This window comes from Struthio camelus, chromosome 3 (genome assembly GCF_040807025.1).
Source record: "Struthio camelus isolate bStrCam1 chromosome 3, bStrCam1.hap1, whole genome shotgun sequence".
NCBI lineage: Eukaryota > Metazoa > Chordata > Aves > Struthioniformes > Struthionidae > Struthio > Struthio camelus.
Genome location: NC_090944.1, coordinates 70,664,419 through 70,687,351, shown reverse-complemented (window position 1 = coordinate 70,687,351; position 22,933 = coordinate 70,664,419). Strand labels below are relative to the sequence as shown.

General features: G+C 41.9%; 1 protein-coding gene across 11 annotated transcripts in view; it reads right to left on the bottom strand.

The window, feature by feature from the left end:
- L3MBTL3 (L3MBTL histone methyl-lysine binding protein 3) overlaps nt 1–15,458 on the bottom strand; it is a 91,560-nt gene extending 76,102 nt beyond the window's left edge. For 3 of the 11 annotated variants that reach the window (XM_068938264.1, XM_068938265.1, XM_068938271.1), the window contains exons 1-2: nt 6,325–6,449; nt 4,604–4,715 (exon numbers count right to left, since the gene is read on the bottom strand). In XM_068938264.1, the coding sequence (XP_068794365.1) occupies nt 4,604–4,715; nt 6,325–6,338 (126 nt within the window). In that variant the 5' untranslated portion in view covers nt 6,339–6,449. Of the gene's footprint in view, nt 1–4,603; nt 4,716–6,324; nt 6,450–9,586; nt 9,707–12,891; nt 13,035–13,147; nt 13,268–15,302 lie in introns of those variants that run through there. The other 8 variants (XM_068938267.1, XM_068938272.1, XM_068938266.1 and 5 more) reach the window with 7 other exon arrangements.
- Nucleotides 15,459–22,933: the final 7,475 nt, after the last annotated feature.

Sequence of the window (22,933 nt, the reverse complement as noted above, 5' to 3'; positions counted from 1 at the left end):
AGACTGCTCAAGAACTAACCTAGTACTAGAGGGCTTCTCAGTAAATTTCTCTCCACTGCAAACTCAGTCTGTCTTACTACTCCCATTTGACTAGAAACAAAGACGCTTGCATAAGGTAACACAGAAATCAGTGGCACAGTCAGAAGTCAAGGTCTCCCAACTGCCAAGACTATGCTTATTGATCCAGAACTTTACCTACAGAGCACCTCTGGCTCCAGATTAGTTCAGCCAGATTATTTCTAAATATCAGACACTAGTATCTCAAGGGGGAACCCAAACAAATGACACATAAAAAAGGAATGGCAGCCTGCCAAAATTCTGGTTTAAGTGATTTGTTCACACCACACAGGAAGACTGTGGTAGAAGGAAGTGCAGAACTAAGCTTTCCTGTGTGGGATTTACCTGCATTAACCACAGGATTATTCTTTTTCTTCCTGAAAACCTCTGCCCAGATCTTTACAAGGCTTCCAGCACCTACAGCAAATCAGGCCACAGAAAACCACTATTTACTAAACAATCACATTTTAGTCCTACTTCTTCTGTGCGGGAGACATTACGGTAAAATAGCGTGTGATCACGTAATTGAAGACTGTATCATTCACACACATGAGGATGACCAACTAAAGACCAATGGCAAGCTTAACTCTGACATTCCTTAACTTGACTTTATAGTCTTAGCATTTTAAATAAAATTTTCTTTTTTTTTCTTTTTTTTTAATAAAAAGGTAAAATCATATTTCATTACAATGCAAGGTTTTAACCAAAAATCTATGGCAATGAAGATTAGACTGCAACAGGAGAAAGTTAATGTTCCACGTGGAAAAAGACCAGGCCAGTAGGTTCATCTCCTGGAGCTCACACATGGTCAGAGAATGTCTATTCTGCCTTGCTTCCCTGCACTCCCTCTCCTCAGCTTGCCTGGAAGGAATCAAGCTTCTCTCTGAAACAATGCCTTCCTGGTGAAGGTAGCAATTTAACTGCTTCCTAGTAGATGGTGTTTCCCGAGGAAACTCTTAGGGCCTCTCCCTTGGGAGAGAAATGGCTCCCCGGTTTCCAAGTGTAGCACCTGCTATTGCATGACAACAGGACTAGCTTTACGCTGAAGAAGTAGTGTATTTAGTTATCATCTCAAACTCCATCAATATTTCTGCTGTATAACCATGCGAGAAGAAATAAGCTGCTTTCAAAATGTTGGTTATCTCAAGCTAACTTGAATGGAATTTCAGAATAGACCACGGAAAAGATGCACTTTACTGTCTTGGATTGTTGCACATACACATTCAAAAACATGGCATTCTGAATCACAGTCACCTTCTTTACGACTTGAATGGAAATACTTACCGCTGCTCTTCTTTAACTGACCATTATTCTGCAGTTCATGTTCTACTATTACATTTGGTCTTACATCATATTAGCTGCCCAACTGTATTTTCAGCTTAATTTCCTTAACATCAAATTTATTTATATCTTTTTTTCAGCTCCATCACAATTGGCAGCATGGAAACAATGAGCAAAATTTCGTCCATGCAGTATATGGCAGCTCAGTTTTAAAACACAAGGACTAGAAAGCAAGTTCTTTCAGAAGTACCTCATAACCTTCTGTCACTATGGGAGGAAGTGATTGTAAATTATTGCAGCTTTTCCAATTTAATGAACATATTTAAATCTTGAAGTGATGGTTTTTCTGCCTGAATTCAGCAGAGGCATTTCAAGAAAAAAAGAGAAAAGAAAAAAAAAAACCCAGAATATTTCACATTTATATTCACACCATGCAGAAGTAACTGGTAAGCACTGATGTATTTCAGATGAGTATGTACTACTTGTCTACCACATAACAGCATTCTGTAATTTGCGAACTATTTTAAACCCTACTGGAATTTAAGTTTTCTGTTTTGCTTAAACATCTTGTGAGAACTCCTAATACACAATACTAACATCTTTTTTTCAGTCTTGAGTGCATCATACTGTACATGCACAACTTCTAATTTTTCCTATCCCCTGTACAATTTGAAGTTCTAGCATTTTCCATAAATACTCAATATTTATCTGGCATACTGTATGCTCAAAGCAGCATTCAAGAAATATTAACTATTTTAAGACTTTTTGACTATGCAGACATAAAAACTCATGGCACGGCTAAGAACAGAGGCTTGATACCTGACTCTGACCCCTCCCCAGTACAAGAGACAGAGGCCTACCGCAGCGAGTCCACTGAAGGGCCACAAAGATGATTAAGGGACTGGTGCATCTGTCATATGAGGAAAGCCTGAGAGAGCTGAGATTATTGAGCCTGGAGAGATGGCTGAGGGAGATCTTATCAACGTGTATAAATATGTGACGAGAGGGTGTAAACAAGACAGAGCCCGCATGTGGCTTATTAAAATAAAAAGGAATTTAAAAAGCCTGAACTTATTAAAATATGCAGAAGAAATGGTCAGGGATGTGAAGTCTGATGCCAGCCTTGGCAGCAGTAACCATGACACGGTGAAGTTTAAAATCTTCAGAGGAGTGAGCCAGACAAATACCAGAACAACACTGAACTTCAGGAGAACAGATTTTAGCTTGTTCAGAGATCTACTTCGGAGGCTGCCCTAAAGGGTAAAGGGACCTAGAGATCTGGTTATCTCCAGGGACAACCTCCTCACAGTGCAAAAATAGGCCATGCCAACATGCAAGAAGTCAAGTAAATGTGGATGAAGGCCCGCATGGATGAACAGGGAACTTCAAAAGGAAAAGGAAGCATGCAGAAGGTAAGAGCGGGGAATGGTAACAGAGAGAAGGTGTACAGAAATATTGCCCAAGAATACAGTGATGGAATTAGGAAATTAGCTCAGCTGCAGTTGTATTAGGAATTAGCTCAGCTGTAGTTGAAACAAGGGGAGGGCAACAAGAACGGCTTCTATATGTACCTCAGCAGCAAAAGCAAATTTATCAAGGATACCAAATTGGAGGGAGTGGCTGATACACTGGAGGGCACGGATGATATTCAGAGGGACCTTGACAGGCTGAAGAAATGGGCTAACGAGGCCTCATAAATTTCAACGAAAGCAAATGCAAAGTCCTGCACCTGGGACAGAATAACCCCACGCAACAGCACAAGCTGAAGGCTGACTAGCTGAAATCCACTTTGCAGGAACGGACCCGGAGATCCTGGTGGGCAAGATGAACGTGAGCCAGCAATGTGCCCTTGTGACAAAGAAGGACAAATGTATCCCAGGCTGCACTAGCAAAAGGCTAGTGAGCGCTTCAAGTGCAGTCACTATTCCCCTCTATACTCAGCACTGGTGAGACCATATATAGAGTGCTGCGTCCAGCTCGAGAGAGACAAAGACCTTCTGAGTCAACGCCAGTAGATGGCCACCAAATCATTTTGGAGCTGGAGCACATGACGTACAAGGAGAGACTAAGGGAATTGGGTTTGCTCAGTCTTAAGAACATAAGGAGAGATCTTACTGCTGCCTTTAACTACTCTAGTGGTAGGTTATAAAGAGGATGGAGCCAGTTCTTCTTGGAGGTGCAATGTAAAAGGACAAGAGGCAACCAACTCAAGTTGCAAAAGAGGAAATTCCAATTAAGTAACAACAGAAAGAAGAATTTCACTATGAGATTGGTCAAACTCTGGAACAGGCTGCCCAGAGAGTTTGTGCAATCTCTATTGCTGGAGATAACCAAACCTTTACAGGACCTGGCTCTGAGCAACTTGATCTAAATTGGCCCTGTTCTAAGTGAGGGCCAGACTGGATGGTCTCCTGCTGTCCTTTCCAAAAAAAATTATTCTGTGATTTTATTCTATGATTCTGTGACTCTAAAAAAGACACTTGCAATGTATCTGTCCTGTATTTTAAACATTTCTTGATTCTTCACTTCAACAACATAAATTGTATTAGGCACTAAGGTATATAAAAGTTCCTTAAGAACTACAATTCTTTTTAAAAGAATTTGTGAGATTTTATTTAAAAATTAAACTATGAAAAGAGTCTATCAGTGTTAATATAAATAGAATTATACGAAAATATTGACTTTAACCAACGAGAAATAAGTGCAAGAAAGTCTCCAATATCGAAGCTGCGTTTTTACTTAAAACAGCTGAATACCTTCTGAGGACACTGTAAAAAAGTATCAGATAAATAAACAGTTTATTTTAAAACATCAATATATGTATTACTTTAATATCTGTGGGTGCTTTAAGACACCCACATGACAAAGGTACAGAAAAATAAACTATTCTTAGAAAAAAAAAAGTACTATGAACATGAGACTTAAGTGTCAGTGACTGTAAAAAATTTTTAGTTAGTATTATACTTTAAGAGGACTGATTTTACACACTAACTTCTGAGACGTCTTGGATTTTGTGCACTTGATTACTTCTGTCCTAATAGTGAGGCAGTGCTCGTTTATGCCTTCCTACGGGAATGACTGTTGTCTTTGCCAGCACCAGAAACTGAATCAAGAAACTCCAGAGCTAAAAGCTAACAGGCTACAGTTTCTTAACTCAGAGCTGCATGTTTTATTCATAAAAGCAGATACCTACACACCAACTTGTAATACATTCTTTTGGCATATAAAGTTGTTATTTCACTTATTAAGAAGTTACGTATCTTACCTTTAGATCACTTCCTGGCAAAGTACCTATCCCATCTTTCCAGTCCATAGCACTAAATACATCAAACTCTTGTCCATTCCCACTAGAGGCAGATTCATTCATGATGCATGTACTAAAAAGAAAAAAAAAAAAAATATATATATATATATAAAGGCTTTACCTGTAAATTAAAGTAGTTTAATGCTCAAATCACTGGACATTTCTTCAAATGCACTTTGAAATGCATAGACTAGTATCAAATCCCTCAACACACTTACAATGTACAGAACTATGCTGATAATAAAAACTAATGTAATAAAACAACAGCAAGTCTTTGAAAAACGTAGAAAATAGTATCTACTTTATACACTACTTATTAATGAGCTGAACTGAAGAGAAATAAATAATTTCAAGCTGCAAAAAGATTGACGTTGGGCAAACACATCCTAGAAATATGTAAGAAAAACATATTCTAGGGAATGAAAGGCATAAACACATGCCTATAATAAACATCGTAAGAACTGATTAAAATAACTGGTTTCCCTTAATATCTGGTAACATACTTCATTCCAGTCCAAATTAAAATTTCAAATTGAATTTGAAAGTCCTTCACTTTCATTGTCTGACTCAGAACATACAAATACTCCTTGTCTGTCACCATATAGGCTCACCAAATATTCGTTATTTATTTCTAAAATGTATTTACATATAGACAAGCATATACACACCAGAGAAACAGCTGTTTTGGAAGACTTTATTTTACTGTATCCTTCTGTTTCACTGCAGTGAAAGCAGAGCAGAAAATATTTGTTTACCATTAGAAATAGTAGACTTGGACCTCCTTCTCTGTTGTAAGAATTTATCTCCAATCATTTGCACAAGCAATACAATTATACAACTCCTGTCACTATCACAAATACGACATCAGTTGTGCTGAACTGTAAATGTTTTTAGCAGCCATTTGTGACTATTGCTAAGTTCTTCCTTTCTACTTTTTACAAACCCAGAGATCTTTAAATTTGTGGGCTGGCACCTAATTTAGTATTTATTCAACATGAAGTTTGACTCAATTATTTTCCTTGTTAAGGACTGCTGTGCTACACCTAACAGTTGAAAAGCTTATTTCACCAAAAGCTTATTTCTTTTGAAATTTACACTTTTTGAACTTTTTCAACAAATACTTTCCAAGCCTCATACTCAGCCTGCAGACCGCTTGCAAACTTTGGCTGCAAGTATCAGTATTTGAAATTCAAACAGGCAGGCAGTTTCCCCAGCTGTTTGACCCCAGTTTCTAAAATCTAATTTTTTATCTCTAAAAATTCTACCCACAAAACCTACTCTCTGCAAATATTTGTTAATATTCTCTCAATATCTGGAATTTCCACAAAAAAGATTAAGTGAAATGCGTTCACTGTATTACTCGCAGATGATAGAAAAAGATGCAACCCCAGCAGAAGTAAACTCAGATCTACCAGAGGCTTCTGACTTAAAGTTTGAGGAGAAAACACTTAATTATTAACTGTTGTGTGAAAAATATTCAACTTTCTATTTTTGCAGTAGAAAAATTATAGCCATCAATTGAACATTATAGATAGACATTACTCTCATTTTGTGTTTGCAGTGTGAACTCCTTTATATTTCTGCATGATTTCTTCTTCATTTATAGCAGAATTCTAAAGTTTTTACCACCCTGAGCAACACCTTAATCCACTAGTACTTTTGTTACAATACAGCCCCTATACCTTGTCAACAACATGACAGAAGCAGGACCTCAATCAGTAACCACTGCTGACGGTGAAGGCTTCTGCATTCCTCTTCATTTTGTATGACAGGTCGGGTTCAGAGATGGAGAAAATAGCTACCTGTGCCTACAGGAGTTTTTTTTTTTTTTTACAAAACTTTATAGACGTCACAAAACAAATTTGAAGAAGAACAAAACTGAATGAGTCTTTTCTATCTCTAATTTTAGTTCTTTTCTATCTCTAATTTTAGTTTTTCTCTGTGTGAACATATTGAAAACCCTACCACCAATGTACAAAAATTCACTTTTAATATATCAATAAATCTAAATAAATTTAGGGTAAATTGAAAAACTCTCAAACCCATACAACTCACCGTCTAAAATCCCTCCCAAGCAAAATGCATCACTCCAGCTTATAGCACCTCCTGAAATTCAACCTGGACAATCTCTATTTGACTTAAGAAAGTAGCACACTTGAGCTCTAGACCGTCCTAAGAATCCAGTCTTCAGCACTATAATATACCAACCTAAGCAGGCTTACACCGAACTAAACTGCAACATCATGGCAGAGATGTAGGCATCCTCTCAGAAACACAAGACCTACCTCAACTGCTATGGACTAGCTGAAAAATTGGATTTACCCAGAAATCCATGAAATTTTAAGGACATAAAAGATGCTGTTTAAGCACACTGGTGTAATGTGTTCCTCATGAGTAGTCTGGCTAAGCAAACACAAAGCTTCACTCTGTATTAACTAAAGTTTCTAAGTAATCTTAAATTACCATCCCATTTAAAGAACACTGCACTCAACTATGCTGTGGTGTATTTATTACAGAAAACGTTCTAATGGCTTCTGCTCTGCAGAAAGAATGACCAAAAAATGGGAAGAGACTTTGAAGACTGTGGGGAAACGCTTTCTTGCAGTGGTCGCTGTCCCACAGAGCGAGAAGCAGCAGACAGCCGCTATATCACATTCTGGAGTTTCTGATAGAGCTTCTCTCATCATATAAACATTTTGTAACAGAATCACTTGCCAAAAAATGATGGGGGATGGGGGAAACTTACAGCCTAGACTACTTACGCAGGATGTAAACTGTGAAAGTCAAAATAAAATACTAATAATAGAACCGTACCGTGCACATTTCTCTCAAGAAAACCATAGAAATTTTAACTTAATTGCACCTAAGAAAGCTTTCATCGGGTAATAATGAGTAGCAATGGTGTATTCTGTTGTTTGACAAGGTACTCTTGTTTTTTTTCTAAAATTAAACTCAATATTAAAGGCACAATCTGTACTTTCACCTACTGGTCCTCTTTGCAGCCTTCCAAACTGTTCTGTGTAGGGATGAAAAGGTAATGGGGCAATACAGATTGAAGTGAATTTACCCAAAGCTGCCACATTTAACAAAGTACCAGTTTCCAGCTTTGCTGAGTTTGAACAGATGAAAGATCAAGGTTGATAGGTCTATATCCCACTGCTAAGGACAATGAGGAGGAAGAAGCAGACCAATTAAATCACTATAGCAATGAGGAATTAAAAAAGGATGAAAGCATTACAGTATCTACATCTAAATCACAGAACAAAGAAAACTACGGAATGCCTTATCTACTCATTTCCACTTTCATCTTTAAAGCTCTGGTGTGGTTCTCTGAACTAGTATAACTGAACTCCTTTTATAATAACGCCTCTTGCTATCATACACAACTCTAGGAACGTAGTAAAAATACTGAATTAATATGGGGAGTACTACTACAATACTGTACCTATGCCTATCACTGAATGCCATCTGATGTGAAGGTAAGGACACAAAATAAGAACGTGGAACATTCATATTCCAAAAGCCTCATCCAAAATCCACTATTAGGGACATAACTGTATCTCAGTCTTCCCAGCCATAAGCTGTAACATATATAGAGGAGTGTTTTAAAGCTGTGTGCTGCGTTTTCATGTTTCAACATTAACCTTGTTTTAGACATATTTAATAAATGTCTTAAAATAAACAAGCTTATGAAAGAAGATTAGACGCATCCTTTAGAAAACCATTCATTTTTACCAACTGGCTCAACAATAAGTGAATACTTCACAGAACTGATACTTAACGAGAATAACAGCATTAAAAATTAGATAATTTAATCTGGTGGAAGATTCTCTATTTAAAGACTTAAAGCTAAGAAATAGAAGAGAATATGCCAACTAAACCTACAAGTATTTTTTGAAATAATTACAGGGTTATGTACTAAGTATGTCAAAAAGTAATAATAGAAGGATTTTTTCTTTCAGTCAGGGCTTTAAAAAATTACCTGACACCTACCTAAGTTTTGAAAATCTAAGATGCCATCTATGACGTGTGCAAGGTAGTAGTACATACAATTTCTCACCAGAACGTGCCCAATTCAATACGGGGTCACTCAACAGCAAAGAGAGGAGATTTCAAAAGTAAAGCCCTTAGACAGTACTACTGGATCAGCAGAATCCATCTGTGAATAAGCATGTGCACTCCTTTTTGCATTCGTGTGTACTTTTATTTTATTTTTTAGGATTCCTGAAACCACCGTGACAGGAGTGCCCAGTAGATTCGTTCCAGGAGAGAACAAGCCTGTGCCTGCTCCCTTCCCCAACTAACAACTCTTGCTAGAAAAGAGAAAAATAGGACAAACAGAGCCAGAAGTGGTCTAAACAAACGGTGCAAGGTGTGAAATGAGAGCATCAAATATGGGAGGTGATGTCCTCAGACATCCTAGCGATGTTCCCTGTTCCTCAAAGACACCCATGGAGCTGGGAGATGCCAGTGCTGAGAGATGTTCAGAAACAAAGGAACAAGAGTAGGCCCCAGCCCAGCTTTTTGTCCTAACGTTGCTCATAGCTGTTTTGGTCAGGTCCAAGAAGGAGACTGCTTAGTGTAGTATCTGCAGATATCTACAGATAGGTGGGACATTTATAACACATAGGGAAAATGAAGTGGATCAGATGGGGGCAATTCAGTGTATCAGAGCAGCAAATAGAGTGCTCTAACTTCTAGACAGTAGACGGATGGATGCTCATTTTCATTTTTATTCCCTTTATCACAGAATAAAGTGAAAAATATCAGGGCTGAATCATTATACCCCCAAGCCACACAAAGGAGAATTATCCTTCGCAACCTAAGCTCCCTTTTCTGTTTTAGACAGACTTTGTATTAAGCTAGGTTCATCATGACACTGAAGGCAAAGCAAAACTTAAGCCAACTGTTGTGCAGAACGGCGGTACAAGGAAAAAGACTTACTTGCTATTCACTGTAAAGCTATCATGGTGAGTCCAGCTTTCCTTCCCACAATCATCTGGTTTGAGCTGAGTATACTGCACACTTGCCTCTCTCTTCCATTTAATCTTTTTGCAGCTGATTCTTTACTTGAAGAAGACAACCACAGTGCAGAAACTGGTAACATGCTTTGAGGCCATCCACCACATTTTAATATGCACATTGTTTTATACCTATTTAATAATATATTTTTATCGTAAGAAGTATCTGCAGATCACACATTTCCTTTCAAATTTCATTATTCATACTGTAGTTTAAAAAATATTTTACCAGATTTGCCATTTTTCTATTCTGTGCACTCAAGAGCTGTTTGAGCAACGTCAATTTCACTACTTTGCCTGTTACTCACAAAGTTTATTACAAAATAGTTATTTTAAAGATAAGATATATAGGTTGGCATTGTAGTCACAAAGGACCTAAATTTAAAATTCTTCACCATTCTTAACACGTGTAGCAGTAAACGAACCAGACTTCCTACTGATGATATGCCTTTAATATTATTTCTTCTTATTTTAGCTGTTGCTACTCGTTTCTCTGCTAGATTCTCCAGGGGCACTGCATACGTCTGTTCCTGCTTTCCAGTAGATCAGCTTAAAGTTTTTTTCCTCATACACGGAATCTGTTCTTTGATAACAGTAATTCTGCACTAGTGCTTGAGAAGCCTTATGATGCTTTCACCTGAATCTGGTCTCTGCCGGTAAGCTAACACTGGTATTGCTGGACCACTGCTAGGAACTGGGTAACATTTACAAAGTTACCCACAGCCTTCATCTACTACGTCATTTTCAAATATCCACAGAAAACTCTAATAACAATAATTATCCAATTCCAAAGCTATCCGACTCATCTAATGAAATTTATCACTGACAACTTCTGTCTTGTCACAAAGAACTTGTACCTCGCTTAGAAAAAATACTTCCTCTGCAGTCCACTTTAATGACTTGCGTATTCTGTTAGCACCTGTGCAGTTCTGAATTCAGATTTAAGTTAATCAGACAGTAAGACCTGAGTAAACAACCCTGATATCCCATTTCTTAGTTTCTCTTAATGCTTTGAACCAGGCACAGAAAGTCACAGAAAACTTCTGCCTTTTTTTTTCCACTTGTGCCTCTACTCCTCCCCTGTGCAGACACCTCTTTGAGAAGAACTGTGCTGTGCCAAATCTTCACACTGAATTTCACCTCACCTTTTCAGAATTATCATTTTTAAAGAGAAATTAGCTCCTCGGTTAATTCACACGTACATGTAAATGTTACTTCTGTTTGATTCATCGAACCTTCCTCTTTCTCTTCTGCCTGGTCTTACCAACTTCCATGTGCTCCTCTGTCTTCAAGTAACTAATTCAAGTTTTTATAGCTCCTAAATATACTCAGCAGGTTACGGCATTTACGGACTTTTCCTTCTTTCCATTTCATAAAAAGCTCATACTTCTCATTATGATGGGAAATCCTACTCTTCAAGCGGTAATAAGCCATGACTACGTACACACTACCACTCATCTTCAGTAAACTCCATACTACATAAGCACTGGTTCCTCACACCCATCACTTAAATTCCATCATGCTACTTACCAGCAGTATTAAAAAAGATGAAGAGTAAATGGAATAACACACAAAAGGTCAAAAACCCCTCTGTTCTCTCTTCACAGAATACGTGATGCTTAGTAAAACTAAACGAGTCAGAGGACGAGCATTCATCACGTAATCATAAGTTATTAGAACTCTTAAAAGCAACACTCTAGACAAATTTATTGAACTGAAATAACACGAAATACATTCATAGAAAACTAATTAAAGCAAAATTAACTATCACCCAATTCACAGCAAAAATCATCCAATAAAATGATTGTTTCTGCTGCTTATCTGTCAGCTTCCTTCATTAAAACATCAACTAGACCATAGTCAAAGCTGCTGACATCACACTAAGGAAAACCGATTACCTTGCACCATCAAGATTTAAATAGAGTGCTTTACTGCCTGCAACCGCTAGTTTCAGTGAGGTTCTCTCTTACAGATGTTAATCACATAAGCTTCTGGGAATGAGATAATTCCCTCAACGAAAAGAATCAGCTTCCTAAACAGCTTTTACATTTACATTAAGAAAATTCTGCAATGATTTTGAGCACACACAATTTCCTTAAGCAACAGAAATTGAAATTTTCGTATCTTAGTTTTATTTATACACTTACCACCTTATTTTTAGCCCTCACTATAGTGTTGATCCTTGAGTAGAAACAAAAAGCAGAAACGATCAGCCTAACTGTCCAAGGCAAGCACAAAAAATAAACTTAATGTAAGCTGAAAATATAACTCATGTTACACTTAGTTATATAGCTCATCCACAATACATTATTAGGCACAGGTAATTTTACAAAGCTATGAAAAAAAGGCTATTGAAGGAGACTAGTGCATCCTGAGGGGCCTAATTTCCAGGAAGTGTTACTCATGGGCCTCAAAATCATGTACTCTCTTCAAGCTGGGCAAATCACAGAAACCAAACTCCACCGCTCAGCAAGCAAGGCTTTGGGTTGCACACCGCGGAGCAGCAGAAATATGCCCCTCGGGAAAGCCGCCGCCCCCAAGGCCCCGCCGAGGGTCCGCGCTACCCTCTGCGAGACGCCCGAGGTGAGGCCGGGCGGGAGGCGGGCGCTGCCCGGCGCCGGCTGCCCGCGGCCTACCAGCAGAGGTCCCTCCTTGGCCAGTTTTGTGGCATGTTTTGCTGCACTTGAAACTTTCTAGAGAAATACCGAGCTCAGGTCCATATCTTCGGAAAACTAAGGCAGAAATCAGGCAGACAAAAGCGTTCGCGTACACCTTCCCGGCGTCGCGACGGCCGCAGACCCGCCAGCCCTGACAGGGGCGGCGGCGGCGGGGGGGGAGTGGGGGGGCAGAGGAAAAGCGGTTCTCAAGTCGGTTCCATTTCACTCCTGCTGGTTTTTTCTTTTTTTTAAGCCATTAAGGCGGGGGTGGGTGGGGGGTGGTGGCGGTCTCTCCCTCCCCGCGTGCCCGGGGCGGAGGAGCCGCGGGGCTGCGCGGCCGCGCAGCGGTGCCTGCGTGTGTGCGCGCCGGGGGGGGGGGGAGGAACTGGGTGTTAAGTGTTCCTGAGGAAGTTGCACAACTAGAGAGGGACTCTGCTTGTTTACCGGGTCCTTCTTCTTTTTTTTTTCCTTTTTTTCCCACCCTCCTGAAGACGGGGACGGGATCCGGGAAAAGGAGGCTGTCTCCGAGTGGCAGGAAAAAAAAAAAAAACAACAATTTTTTTTTTAATACCTTGGCCTCCCTCATCCCCTCCCCCAGCGAGGGGAGGGGGCGAGCTCTCTTTTTTTCCTAGGGGACTGCGGGGATTTGCTCCTCGGCCGCTCGCCGCCCATCTCCAGGCATCCGTCGGCAGGGAAATGACTCCCTCCTCCTCCTCCTCCTCCTCCCCCCCTCCCCGCTTCGCCAAGGAAGGTGGGGGGGGGGGGGGAGGTAAATTTCGGTTCCCCCGAGGGCTCGCCCCCGCCCGTCCCCGCTCGGTAGCGCATACCCACAGCCTCAGCCTCCAGCGCCGGCACGGCAGCACCCAGCCCCGCTCTACAACTTTTTCTCTCACGCTCTCGTGTGCGTCCGCTCCGACCGGGGTGGGGGGGTGGGGGGAGGAGAGAAAATTTAAAAAAAAGAGAAAAAAAGAAAGAAAAAATGGGGGTGGGGAGGAGGGCTTCAGCGCGGCCCCGCAACGTCGCTGCCCGGCACCCCCCGCGCCGGGCGCTGCCGCCCCAACCGACTTTCTCCAACGCTCATTCCCGAGGCGGGCGGAGGGCGGGCGGACGCTCGCGCGGCAGGAGCGCCTTCCCCCCCCCCCCCGCGCGCCCGCGCCGCTCCCCTCCCCCCGCCAAAAACACACCGCCTCGCGCACGTTAGCGAGAACAAGTGTGTCCATATCCTGTTGTTATAAATGCACCGGCTGCAGACAGCGAGCAGGGCAGAGCGGGGGGGTGCGTGCGTGCGTGTGCAGGGGGACACCACCCCCCCCTCCACACACACACACACACACACACATACACGCCCCGTATCTACAGTTCAGGCGAGAGCACACAACTTAAAGAGAGAAGCCGTATCCAATTCCCTCGCTCGCTCTCGCCTCTTTCTCCCCCTCCCCACCGCCTCCGCAAAACATGCATACACGTGTGTGTGTGTGTGTGTGTGTGTGCGCGCACTTCAGCGCACACCTCGGGCACCCCGGAGCCATCCTCCGGCGAAGCCCGGCGAGACAAATCCGCGCGGGCTTGGAGAGTGACAGGAGGCAGCCCCGGCGCCGGCCGCGCGCAGCCCCGCAGCGGGCAGGAGCCATTCCCCACCCTGCTCACATGTCTACCGCAGAGTGAGGCGCACACACCATACACAGGCAGGAACTGAGCACTCAAGCAAAAGACTTTTTCGCCTCTTTAAAAAAAAAAAAAAACATGCTAGGAGCTTTTTTTTTTTTTAAGTATGTGTATGTCTGTGCAAAGTTTCCCCAAAATGGCGGAAATTGGGAGATGATTATATTTTAAATATCTCTCACACACGATCACACAAAGTGCAGGAGCGACGGAAAATACAAACTCTCTCCGCTGCGCCTTTGCATAGGCCTTCGCACAAGCGGACTGACTGACTACACGGCACATTCAACCGGTATATCCCGGCAGCCGCCACCTCTCGCCGCTTCCGACTGAAAGGGGGGGGGGGGAAGAAAAAAAAAAAAGGCCTTTTTTTTCCTCACACCCCTCTCCACTGCGCATTGCCCCCTCGCAGCCCGCACTTCTTCCTTCAGTGTGCGCGGAACAAAGAGCAGGGGCTGGGGAAGGGGGACGCGGATCGCGGCGAGCTCCCGCTCCCTCCCTCCGTCTCTCGCACGCGCGCACACGCGCGCACACACACGCACACCCCCCCACACACACACATATGCACACACGCACATTCATGCGCGCACGCCCGCGCGCGCCCCGCCGCCGCCGCCGCCGCCGCCGCTCCAAGCCCCGGCGGCGGCGGCACCCACATCCACATTGTTCCCGACAGCGCGGCGGTGCCCCGTAAGTGTCATTAAATGGAGCCAACTGACAAGCTCATTGGTGGGGCAAGTCTGCAAAATGTCTCTCCCCTTCCCTTCCCCCTCCCTGCGCAACCCCCTCCCCCCCCCCAAAAAGCCGGCCCCCCCCGCCAAAACACACATTTCGACAGCTCCCTCCCCCATATATATATATATATGTACATACACATACGTGCGTGCGTGTGTGTATATAAATATATATATAACATATATATAATACATGTACTCCCTTCATGTGTTTGGGAAAAGAAATACAAGGCACCTCTCTCTTTCTTTTGTTCCTCTTTCACACTCATACACTTATTATTTAGTGCGATACCCAGTGCCCCAGCCGCTCCCCAGCCACTTGAGAGTCACTTGCCCACTTTCCCCAGCATTAACTTCCATCCTTCCTGCGAGAGGTGGGGGGGGAGAAGCCCCCCTCCTCTTCCCCAGCTACGTTTCGTAAGGGAGGGAGAGGAGGTGCGTCTCTCCCTTTATCTCTCGCGCTCTCCCTAACTTTCATCTTCACCTGGGGGGGGGGGGGGAAGAGAAACCAAAAACCATCACCAGCCTTTCCCACGGCAGCTCCCTAAGCGGGCTGCGGATCAGATCGGAACCAGCCGCTCCTTACCCCCCCAAATCCTCTCTCTCTTTTTCTCCGTCTCTCGAGTAGTCCTGACAAATATGGTCCAGGGCTGCGGGCACAAGTGAGCATGCGCCCGCCGAGGCAGGGCTGGGGAAAGGGGAAACTGCCGCCGCCGCCGCCGCCGCCGCCGCCGCCGCCGCCGCCGCCGCCGCCGCCGCCGCCGCCGCCGCCGCCGCCGCCGCCGCCGCCGCCGCCGCCGCCGCCGCCGCCGGGGTGTCTCGCTCTTCCTCCCCTCGCCCGCGCTGCCGCTGCGCCGCCGCGGCCGCTCGGAAGCAGCGGCGGCGGCGGCGATAATAATAATCGCCGCTACCAAAAACACAGCCGCCAACAACGGCTCCGTCGGAGGTGCAGCATCTCCCCCTGAATCCGTGCCGACGCTGGAGGAATAATAAGGAAGCCGTATGCAGCAGCCTCTCGCTGTTTCGGGGGGCTCTCGCCATAATAACAGATCGTGGTTTTTGGCTCTCAGGGGGAGGGTCTGCTCGTAGGCAGTCCCGCCAGGTCAAACTGCGCTGGGAGACTGGCAGGGATTGTAAGGACGGCTGTGGGCCCCCATCAATTAAAGAAGAACCCTGGAGCCCCAAGTACAGTGTAGTATGGCAGGTATGCACCAGTAGTTAAAGTGCTGATCTGGCAGGCTGCTTGAGGCGAGCGGACCTTTGCAACTTTCGGGGAGATTTCACACACGGGCGAAGGTCTGAGACCTGGCAGAGGCAAGTGCAGAACCAGGCTCATTCCGCACTCGAGAAAAATGCGGTTAATTCAGCACTTAAATATTCCTTACAGTGGGCCTCATCTAATTTAAAGCCTAGCCAGTTTACAAATTAAAAGTAATTTCATATGTGCCACCTGCCTGAATTCTTGTCATCCTTCCTCTGTATTCACAAAGAAAAACACTATTTTTAGCAATTCTTTTCTTTCTCTTCAGGAAATAATAAAAAATGAAGGCCCTTATTTTATGGGACTGACTAGGGTGGACTTCCTTCACCTACAGGGAGGTCTGCTATACCGAACAACATTAAACAAAATACACAAGGCCTAGCTAGGACTGCAATCAGCAGTATACACGATACTTTCAACATACATATATATACCTTTCAATATATACTCTTCTGCAAAGTTTAAAACAGCGCAGAATATAATCTTAATTACACTAACCATAAATACTTTTTCAGAACAAAGAGTATCTCCCTAAGATGACTCCGTCCTTAAGGCAAAAATTAGCAACGTGAATTTTCAATGCTTAATAGTTTGGTAAGTTATTATGTATCTCTTAAAATAACCCTCACATTTTATCTATCTTTTGTTAATCCTAGTGATAGACCAACATCCAAACTTTCTCTTGATTTTATATGCATTTCCTTCTACAATTACAGTGAAAACCTAGGGCCCAAATTGTTGGAAAGAAATAATAATAAACATAACCAGGAATAAATATAAACACTACATTTCAACAGAAATAAATGCACGACAAAAATGCTGACCTACAAAGTCAGAATAATTAATGAAAACATTTGTACAAAAGAGCAAACACAACCTTTTTACCATTATGGATATATTGTATTCCAGTAGTATGCCAATAGTTGGGGCAGTGTCATGCTGGACATAATACATACAGAGAGAGGTGGTCTTGTTTGACAGGAGGACTTCCCAGTCTCAGCTTCCATTTACTAAAGTATTTATTTAAGAATATGTATTAAATATTTAAGAATCAAACGTGACAACTCCCATTCCTTAAGCTACACACATGCTCAAATAGTTTAGACATGACTTTACTTCTCCTGTACTGTCTTGAGAATTTCTATGCATTTAAATTTGTTTTTCTTACAACAGTAAAGCCAAGCTCATGTATATGTGTTTGCAGGATCGGTGCCTAAGCGTGATACATAATAGTTATTTTGCGATTAACATTTCTCATGCCCATTCAGCTCAAATGGCATTGCGTATAGGCAGCAGTTTCCATGAATGAACATATGTTCATGACAAACTAATTACAGAAAACAGTATTAACCAAATTGTAAGAATTAGCAATAATATACCTTTAAACTGCTCTAAAACACAGATCCAAAAAATAGTAAAGGATGAGAAAATTCCTAGTTTCCTACAGTGAACTCTTCGTTGAGGAAATTTATGGGTTAGAAACAAAGAAGAAACTGCAACTGAAGTCATTCAATGCTTTTCTGAGAATCATTTCCCAATGTTAGTGAAATGTTTTTATGCACATAGTTGCCAAATAATTAGATTACTGTATTGTAGCATTAAATTAGCTGGGTTCTGCAGAAGGCATTTAAAAAATGACAGAATTTGGTAGTATTTAAAACACACTTTAGGACACTGAACCTGTACTGCTTATTTCTCCAGATGACCTTGAGGTTTTGGGGGAGGGTGTACATACCCTGTTATGACGATGCATTTCTATCTAATCTATGAAAAGTATACAGATGATGAGTTACCCACCATATTTTATTTATGCTTGGAAGGTTTTGTCCCTTTTCCTTTGAAAATCTTGATGGGAAATGTAAAATTCATAAGAAACTGTTATATTCTAATCCGTCTAATCTATTTACAGAAGTCAAAGGAGTGTAGCCCCTGACACAAACTAACTATACAGGTTAAAAAGCTCCTTTAAGGATAGGTATTGGAAGTCAGAACTGAAACTAAGTATTTGAACTGCAGCATAGCTATTTCACTGGATCAGTAGTTTCAAATGGATAGCTCTTTGATTAAGGTAGAAAGACCTGGGAAATTAATAAACGTTCCTTCCGTCCTCTCTCTCTTCTTCGATCCCTGCTGTAATCGTGTTCTGGCAGCTCGTGGTGTGTAATAAACCCATTATTTTGTCAATAAAAATTTATTGCATAGAAATACATTAAACGTTATTTAAATACACTGGTTGAACATATTTCTGTTACCATTTGATACAACACAAGAATTCTCTCTGTATTCCAAAGACAGAGAATTTTGAACGCTTGTTTTCTGTATGTAAGTATGGCGTAAAATATGATGTTGGCAGTATTTTTAATGACAGTTTTTAAAGTAGCTAAATTTGGTTTCTCTGTGAATATTCTTGTAACTCGTTGAATAGGTGTTTGTGCTGCAGCCAAATTCTGATTATTCTTCTAAGAACATGTGTGTGAACATCCATATATACATGGCTTCCAAATCCAAAATCTTAAATACCATTCAAGACGATGAGAGGAAAGAAATTTACCTTACGGATTAAACTTGTATATAAGGTTTATACTGTCATCTGATCTAATGGCTCCGCAGCAATTACCTAAAAATAAACTGAGAAAAAGAGAATTATTATTTACATCTTACCAAATCACTTACAACTGTTGGTGTCTTGATTTTTGGAATGCAGACTAAGATGCTGTAAATATGGCCTCCTTTTTTAAAAAAAAGCACATGCCTTCTCATCGCCCTTCTTCTAGCAACCCGTGCAGCTCATTGTGTGACCTTTCTCACCAGTCACAGTCGTCAATCTGCCACATGATTCTTTCCCAACCCAAACCAGGAAGGCAGGAAAGATGGCTTGAGGATAATTGCTAGCAAAAACGTGTTGTGTATGATACTACCGAAAACTCTAAGCCAGGAAAATAGAGGTGCAGAGGTTTTAAGAAACTGGGGATAAGGAGGGACAGTGATGTTGTGCCTTGCCTGTCTGTTAAGGAAAAGAGGCAAACTGCAATCTCTGTCAATTCCCGTTCCACTGAAAAGTACTCTCTCCTCTCCATGGCCTTGGTGGCCCCAGACGTTCAAGGACATTAGGGTGTTTTCTTTACCACTAATCCCAGAATAATTTTCAGCGTTTTTCAGAAGCCACGCTAAAGTGGACAACTGGTAGTACTTACTGTCTCCCAAATCTGAGTGTGTGCCCTGGCCACATGCCAATCCCATAGCAGAGTGAGACTCAGGCATGCTACAGTCTTTTTCCCTGGGAAGGAAACTTGAGCATGAGTACTTGAAAGAAACTGCAGTGTTCTCCAGCCAGGTTTCAGCCCGATATGCACCTGCACTCGCTGTAGATGCAGCCTTGGAGAGCTAGTGTCTAGAGACCAGGAGTTTCAATACATTCTAAAGGAGGTGTTGGTTTCATCAGGATTGCAAAGACCACAAATATTGCAAAGATTTCTACTAGTGGTCTTCAATAAATTCAAAGGCAGGTACAGAAATTATGGGACTGTGAGTGCGGAAGTGACACCAGAGCAGTGTTGCCTCTGAAAAGTTTGGGAAGCACTAGGTTAGACTAACGAGATATCAAGCAGAAAAAAATCATTTGTAAGAGTTAGTCAAATGGAAATTACATCTATAATGGGAATATTGATGAGGATTCTTGAGCCAGGAAAAGGCTGAAGTTAAAAAGCTCGGACATACAGGTTGGGCACTTACGAAGGGCTTGAAGAGCTGGCAAAAGCTTGAATCAGTAGAAGGAAGCAGAAGAGAGCGGGTAGACCTGAGGAAGGGCTAGTCTAGAGTGGTGGGGAAGAGGGGTGCAAAGGTACAGTAAAGAGATTGCGCAGCCTAGAATAGATGAGAGGCCAAAAGAAGTCAGTGAGAATAAAGGTCCTGTGGGAAGGGAATAAGTGGGGAGTAGTAAAAGAGAAACTTACCACAGAGGAGGACAAGTGGTAGGGAAAGGGGTAAATAGAGTGTGTGGGGCAAGAAATGAAAGGGGAAAGGAAAGGGCAGAACCTGAGTCAGGAAAATCTGTCATAGCAGGAGAATTGTGATCTTTAAAAATGCAGTTTAGGAGATGAGGTTTGAAGGGGCAGTAATGAGCAACATCTTTCTTTGGCTGGGGAAGAGGGCGATCTCCACAAGGCACTTTTCAACATGGAGCTCTGTTCCTGTATGCTGTTTTCTAAGGTGAGCAGGCACATGCTGCCTATAAAGACCACTATCGTTTCCCTTTAGCAAAAAGCTTTGCCTCCAGCTGTCAGATTACAACCGCCTTGCAGCAGAGCATTACGCTGGCAAGTCTGTTCAAGCTGGATACTCAAGACTTGTCCTGCAAAAATTAGTAGTCACTTTGAGAGCTAAGACTGCATTTTAAAATATGTGCAAGGAAGGAAAGTTGCTGCAGCACAGGAACAAATAGCATTCTTAGGAAGAGAAGCTGAATGAGTAAGGGTTGCTGCCTGCAGTCCTTACACAGAGAACGTTCCGTTGCAACAGGCAACAAATGAAGGGGTTATTTTAATAATTGTTGGTAGTTTCTAGACCTATCACTGCTCTTGAGAAATAGCTGGAAATGAATTGCTCATCCTGTGGGTCTGACTGGATGGCAAAGCCTGCTAGCATAGGGAAAGGAGGAGGAAGTTCTATCTCAGATCCTTAAGATATTGGCAAGAGGAGCATTAACGAACATGCTCTCCCTGGAGAAAAATAAAGTAGTTTTTAGAGTCACATGTTTCAGACTTAGTGACCCGCAATCACATGTAGACGTTCCTAGTAAAATATAAATTGGTCCAGCAGTAGGTAAAGAGGAAAGAATCGTGAATTTTACTTGCCCTAGACGTAAGACCAGATGACCTTAAGCATACGTGCAGATTTTTCTCTTGTTATTTTCAATCCTTTTTATCTAATAGTTTGTTCCAACTAGTAAATAAACTACTCTGTTTTAAAACGGTATTGATGATGTAAGACAGATGGCACATAAAAGCCAAAAAATGCTTGATGTACACTGGATAATTCACAGGTCTTAGTCTAAGTGAACAGATTTCTCCTTGGGGTGGGTAAAGCAAAAGCCTGAACACCAAAGGCAGTAGAAGGAAAACAGAAGTGCAGCTAAGCTGTAGCAAATACTGGATTAAGCTTTTTTGGACACTGATAAGAGGTTTTCCTTACGTGGGAATTCAGAATTAGAGTTTCAGCAAAACAGGTATCCATTGGGCCTGCAAAATAGGACTGTAATAAAAGCCATAGACAAAGTATCTTCTGTTAGCTGTCAGACCCAACATCCGAGGTAGAGCAACAAGAAGTACTTCCTTTACAGCATCTTCCCAGTGATGTCACATCACATGGACATGCAGCAATAGCATTCCACCACGTGTTACTGTGGCCTGTTTGAATTTGAAAACATTAATGGGGCCTGTTTCTGAGACTGACAACAAATGGATTACTCAGAATGAGAGAAATTCATATTCCGTTGTCACCAATCCTGAGGCATCAGACCTTGTGGAGGGAGTCTACTCTTAGAATCCCCAGGCTGGGATAGTGGGCATTGCTGCTACACACCGGCCGTCAGGGACTGAAATACGTGAACGTGAATAACGGCCTCATTTAAGTAAAAGGGAGTTTTCATTCTTGACTTTTAAGCAATGTGCTAACCCCTCATGCTAGGAAATCAGTTTGCCTCAATATCATTTATTATCTGGAAAATAATGAAGAGTGTCAACTCGTATTCTTAGAGAAATAATTATCGATACAGATTTCAAGGTCTGAAAAATGCGTTTGAATGGAGAATTCAGTCTGCTGGCTCCCAGAGCAAAACAGGTGAGGTATTGTTTTTCCTCTGAGTACAATACTGTTATGTTAGTAGTGCGTACAGGTATCATTGTTCCTGCAAGAGTCTACTCATCATGTTGGTTTACATTTACAGTTTGCCACAATATGATTTGATTACAGTATCCAGTGATATGAAAACAGATGTATACTAGGGGTTCGGGAGGAACCAAACGTTAGCAAAGATACTTTTACTCAAACAAGTTCAATTTCACATATTCTATGGCAAGCTTTACTTAACACTTGCAGTGAGTACTCCTAGCTTCTTACCCCCCACTAAATTCTCTGCAAACTGAAAATCCTCTGTGGCTTAAATTTTAAGAAGAAGATACTGTGACAACGAGCCATATAATCATTATAATACTGTATTAGAAAGCATTATATATCTACCCTATTTTACCTAGCTAGCATCTAGATACATAAACTGGAAAAATTAAAATTAGGTTAAAATTGAGAGACTTTTACCTTTGCAGTGCACGAATACTATATCTGGGGGTGTTGGCAGATTCTCAGGAAACAGGTCAATTTGTAAGCATCGAAGAAAGCACAGAAAAACTTTAAGATTTTTGGCTAAAAAAGGGCAGTGGACATTTATGGCACCAAGGAGAAAATATCTTCCCCTTTCATCACTTATCTGAGCAAGCATGGCAGTAACTAGTAATTTCATAAATATTTAATTGCCCTGAAAGCGCCATGCATATTCTTATTTTACTCACAAAAGTAATCACATTGACACCTGTGATAATGATGTACAAGGATACTGTTAGTGCACAAGCCTCAGCTATTCCCAACAGCTGACTTCAGGCATCTCTGTTACAGGCTGAATTTGGAGCTGAGGCTTTTTAGAAAAGTCAGTGGAGTGAAGAGCGCTCCCTAGAGTGGGATTCAAACATATAAATGAGAAGTATATTGCTTTTAATTAACTATACGGTGATTTTAGCTACATGTCTAACTTTATAGACTATGCGAATACCTGAACTACAATTTTCAGTCCAGCAACTTTTGGCAAAACCTGCCTCCCACATGATGATGATGCTCTCATTCATAGTATTTCTGACTCTACATGTCTAGGACGAGGTAGCTGTAAGCACCCATCCAATTAAAAAGAG